This window comes from Salvelinus sp. IW2-2015, linkage group LG15 (assembly GCF_002910315.2).
Source record: "Salvelinus sp. IW2-2015 linkage group LG15, ASM291031v2, whole genome shotgun sequence".
In the NCBI taxonomy this organism is placed as follows: domain Eukaryota; kingdom Metazoa; phylum Chordata; class Actinopteri; order Salmoniformes; family Salmonidae; genus Salvelinus; species Salvelinus sp. IW2-2015.
Window position 1 is genome coordinate 12,218,240 of NC_036855.1, and position 4,255 is coordinate 12,222,494.

Below are 4,255 nucleotides of genomic sequence, written 5' to 3' on the forward strand. Positions count from 1 at the left end.
ATGCTCGGCTCTGAAAAGCAAACTGACATTTACTCCTGAGGTGCTGACTTGTTGCACCCTCTATAACCACTTTGATTATTGTTTGACACTGCTGGTCATCTTTGAACATTTAGAAGAACGATCTGGCCTTAATGGCCATGTACTCTTATAATCTCCACCGGGCACAGCCAGAAGAGGACTGGCCACCCGTCAGAGCCTTGTTCCTCTAGGTTTCTTCCTAGGTTCCTGTCTTTCTAGGGAGTTTTTCCTAGCCGCCGTGCTTCTACATCTGCATTGCTTGCTGTTTGGGGTTTTAGGCTGGGTTCCTGTATAAACACTTTGTGACATCTGCTGATGTAAAAAGAGCTTCTAAATACATTTGATTGATTATTACTCCAGGAACATTATTATTTTTCACTCCATTCACCCCCCCATGTCATCCTAAAGGATGCTGGGATATGGTATGTGTTCCACAGCTCATCCACAGGGGACTCTCATGGGCTGGTTCCAGAGACCCGGGCAGAACTGACCCCTTTGGGGATCTTCTACAACAACCGTGTGCACTCCAACTTTAAGGTACCACTCACTGGCAGCACTGTGTAAAAGACAAAAACACTGTGGTTCTGTGTGGCTCAGCTGGTAAAAGCATGGTGCTAACAACACCAAGGTCTTGGCGTTAAATTCCCGCAGGGACCACATACACAAAGTAGTAAGAGCTCTTCCAATTGTCTGATTTCGCCCACATACAGTATGCCAGCTCTCACTCAAAACCTTACACATGTACGAGTCCTTTTTATCCATGCCAAACTTGGTGCAAAACCACGCCCACGAGAAACCTAGCAACATTAAAAGCTGCGCTGATTGGTCAGAGTTCGGTTGTTTCCTGTGACGAAGCAAAGGCGCGCGAGAGAAGGAGGAACGTTAGAGATGGAATCCCCACCAAAACAAAACATTGCCATCCATACTTGCATTTTCCCGAATTGCCATTGATTCACTATTACTGACAATCATGTAATGTTAGTTTTCTACAGAGTCACATGTTTCTTGCCTTTCGTTTAGCTCATTTCAAACGATGCTGCGAACCTGCTCGTCTCCCGCAGTCGGTGGCATGGCAATCAGCGTGGCTTTGACTGTTGCTAGGTTACCCGTGGGTGTGGTTTTGCACCAAGTTTGGCGTGGATAATACGGGATCGGTGTCCCCACCGCGGGACGGTTGAGCTAACGTAGGCTATGTGATGTGATTAGCATGAGGTTGTAAGCAACAAGCTTAAATTCTTGTTATTCTAACTGCACTGTCCAATTTACAGTAGCTATTACAGTGAAAGAATACCATGCTATTGTTTGAGGAGAGTGCACAATTATGAACTTGAAAATGTATTAATAAACTAATTAGGCACATTTGGGCAGTCTTGATACAACATTTTGAACAGATATGCAATGGTTCATTGGATCAGTCTAAAACGTTGCACATATACTGCTGCCATCTAGTGGCCAAAATCTAAATTGCACCTGGGCTAGAATAATACATTGTGGCCTTTCTCTTGCATTTCAAAGATGATGGTACAAACAAAATACCAAAAAAATGCATGTTTTTTTCTTTGTATTTTCTCTTACCAGATCTATTGTGTTATATTCTCCTACATTATTTTCACATTTCCACAAATGTCAAAGTGTTTCCTTTCAAATGATATCAAGAATATGCATATCCTTGCTTCAGGTCCTGAGCTACAGGCAGTACTGTCATTTTAGGCGGGGGGGAAAAAGGGTCGGATCCTTAAGAGGATAAAAAGGACTCCACATGCACACCCACCTCACTCGCCGCACACAGACACGCACACTAGCATTTGTAATAGGCTTCTGTTTCTCTGGCTTAATAGCAAAATTAGGTTAGGTGAACTGGGAGGCCATTGTCCACTCTGACCACAAGTGCCTCTCTCATAAGGAGTGAGCTTACAGTCTCAAGACTATGCTTCAGTTATACACTACTGGTCAAAACTTTTAGAACAGCTACTCCTTCAAGGGGTTTTTCTTTATTTTTACTATTTTCTACATTGTAGAATAATAGTGAAGATATCAAAACTATGAAATAACACATATGGAATCATGTAGTAACCAAAAAAAGTGTTAAACAAATCAAAATATATTTTATATTTGAGATTCTTCAAATAGCCACCCATTGCCTTGATGACCAGCTTCACCTGGAATGCTTTTCCAACAGTCTTGAAGGAGTTCCCACATATTCTGAGCACTTGTTGGCTGCTTTTCCTTCACTCTGCGATCCGACTCACTCCAAACCATATCAATTCGGTTGAGGTCGGGGGATTGTGGAGGCCAGGTCATCTGATGCAGCACTCCATCAATTTCCTTCTTGGTAAAATAGGCCTTACACAGCCTGGAGTTGTGTTGGGTCATTGTCCTGTTGAAAAACAAATGAAACCAGATGGGATGGCGTATCGCTGCAGAATGCTGTGGGAGCCATGCTGGTTAAGTTGAATTCAAAATAAATCAGACAGTGTCACCAGCAAGGCACCCCCACACCATAACACCTCCTCCTCCATGCTTTACGGTGGGAAATACACATGCGGAGATCATCTGTTCACCCACACCACGTCTCACAAAGACGTCGGTTAGAACCAAAGATTTCCAATTTGGACTCCAGACCAAAGGCCAAATTTCCACCGGTCTAATGTCCATTGATCGTGTTTCTTGGCCGAAGCTAGTCTCTTCTTCGCATTGGTGTCCTTTAGTAGTGGTTTCTTTGCAGCAATATAACCATGAAGGCCTGATTCACACAGTCTCCTCTGAACAGTTGATGTTGAGACGTGTCTGTTACTTGAACTCTGTGAAGCATTTATTTGGGCTGTAATTTCTGAGGTGCAGTTAACTCTAATGAACATATCCTCTGCAGCAGAGGTAACTCTGGGTCTTCCATTCCTGTGGCGGTCCTCATGAGAGCCAGTTTCATCATAGCGCCTGATGGTTTTTGCAACTGCACTTGAAGAAACTTAGTTATTAGTTATTGAAATGTTCCGGATTGACTGACCTTCATGTCTTAAAGTAATGATGGACTGTCGTTTCTCTTTGCTTATTTGAGCTGTTCTTGCCATAATATGGACTTGGTCTTTTACCAAATAGGGCTATCTTCTGTATACCAACCCTACCTTGTCACAACACAACTGATTGGCTCAAACACATTAAGAATGAAAGAAATTCCACAACTTCACTTTTAAGAAGGCACACCTGGTAATTGAAATGCATTCCAGGTGACTACCTCATGAAGCTGGCTGAGGGAATGCCAAGAGTGTGCAAAGCTGTCATCAAGGCAAAGGGTGGCTATTTGAAGAAGCTCAAATATAAAATATATTTAGATTTGTTTAACACTTTTGGTTACTACATGATCCCATATGTGTTATTTCATAGTATTGATGTCTTCACTATTATTCTACAATGTAGAAAATAGCAAAAATAAAGAAAATCCTTGATTGAAATGGTGTTCTAAAACTTTTGACCGGTAGTGTATACCTATGGTATATACACAGTCTCATTACATTGCATTCACACTTGAACTGCACATTACACACTACACTCTTATATCCCGTACATTTGACAATTTATCTATTTCACAGAGTTGCTACTGTGTGCTATTACGACACTCACATGTAAAACTGTCCGACTCCTTTATGACCATAGTTCCCATACCTGTTTGTGTTACCCAGGCTGGGCTCTTCATTGATAAAGGTGTGAAGACCACCAATGCCAGTGCTGCAGACCCCCGGGAGTACCTGTGTCTGGACAACAACGCCAGGTAAGAATACAGGTCAAACTACATTGCATTTAGAATTACATTTCGACATGCAGGGATCAATCATTTGGATCAGTCATTGTCTATATATTTACTTGGTCTAGTAGGCTGTGGTTTAGTTAGTATCTATCTCTACAGCACTTACTGTAGATGGTATGTAGTTTATATGGTATGGTCTGTACTGGACTTTGATAGTCTGTACTGGTCGGTACTCTCCTTGTACAGTAGTCTGGAGGGTCTGGCAGGTTTGTGTTTACAGACAAAACAAGGCTCCAATCTGCACCAGTCTGTCCAAATACAAGCCTCTTCTTCAACAGATAGAAAGAAAATAGCTTAGGCCATCTAAGACCACTGCTTACGCTGTGTGTGTTTGTGTGTGAAGGTGAGGACTAAGTGTGTGTTTGTTTGTCTGTGTGCATAGTGTTTGTCTGTGTGCGTTGTGTTTGTCTGTGTGCATAGTGTTTGTCTGTGTGC

At 42.3% G+C, this 4,255-nt stretch overlaps 1 protein-coding gene across 1 annotated transcript in view; it reads left to right on the forward strand.

Moving 5' to 3' along the window:
- Positions 1–4,255, forward strand: part of cemip2 (cell migration inducing hyaluronidase 2) — a 41,308-nt gene that overhangs the window by 23,629 nt on the left and 13,424 nt on the right. Inside the window, exons 10-11 of the mRNA XM_070446870.1 lie at positions 369–555; positions 3,696–3,784. Of these exons, the coding sequence (XP_070302971.1) occupies positions 369–555; positions 3,696–3,784 (276 nt within the window). The remainder of the gene's footprint in view (positions 1–368; positions 556–3,695; positions 3,785–4,255) is intronic.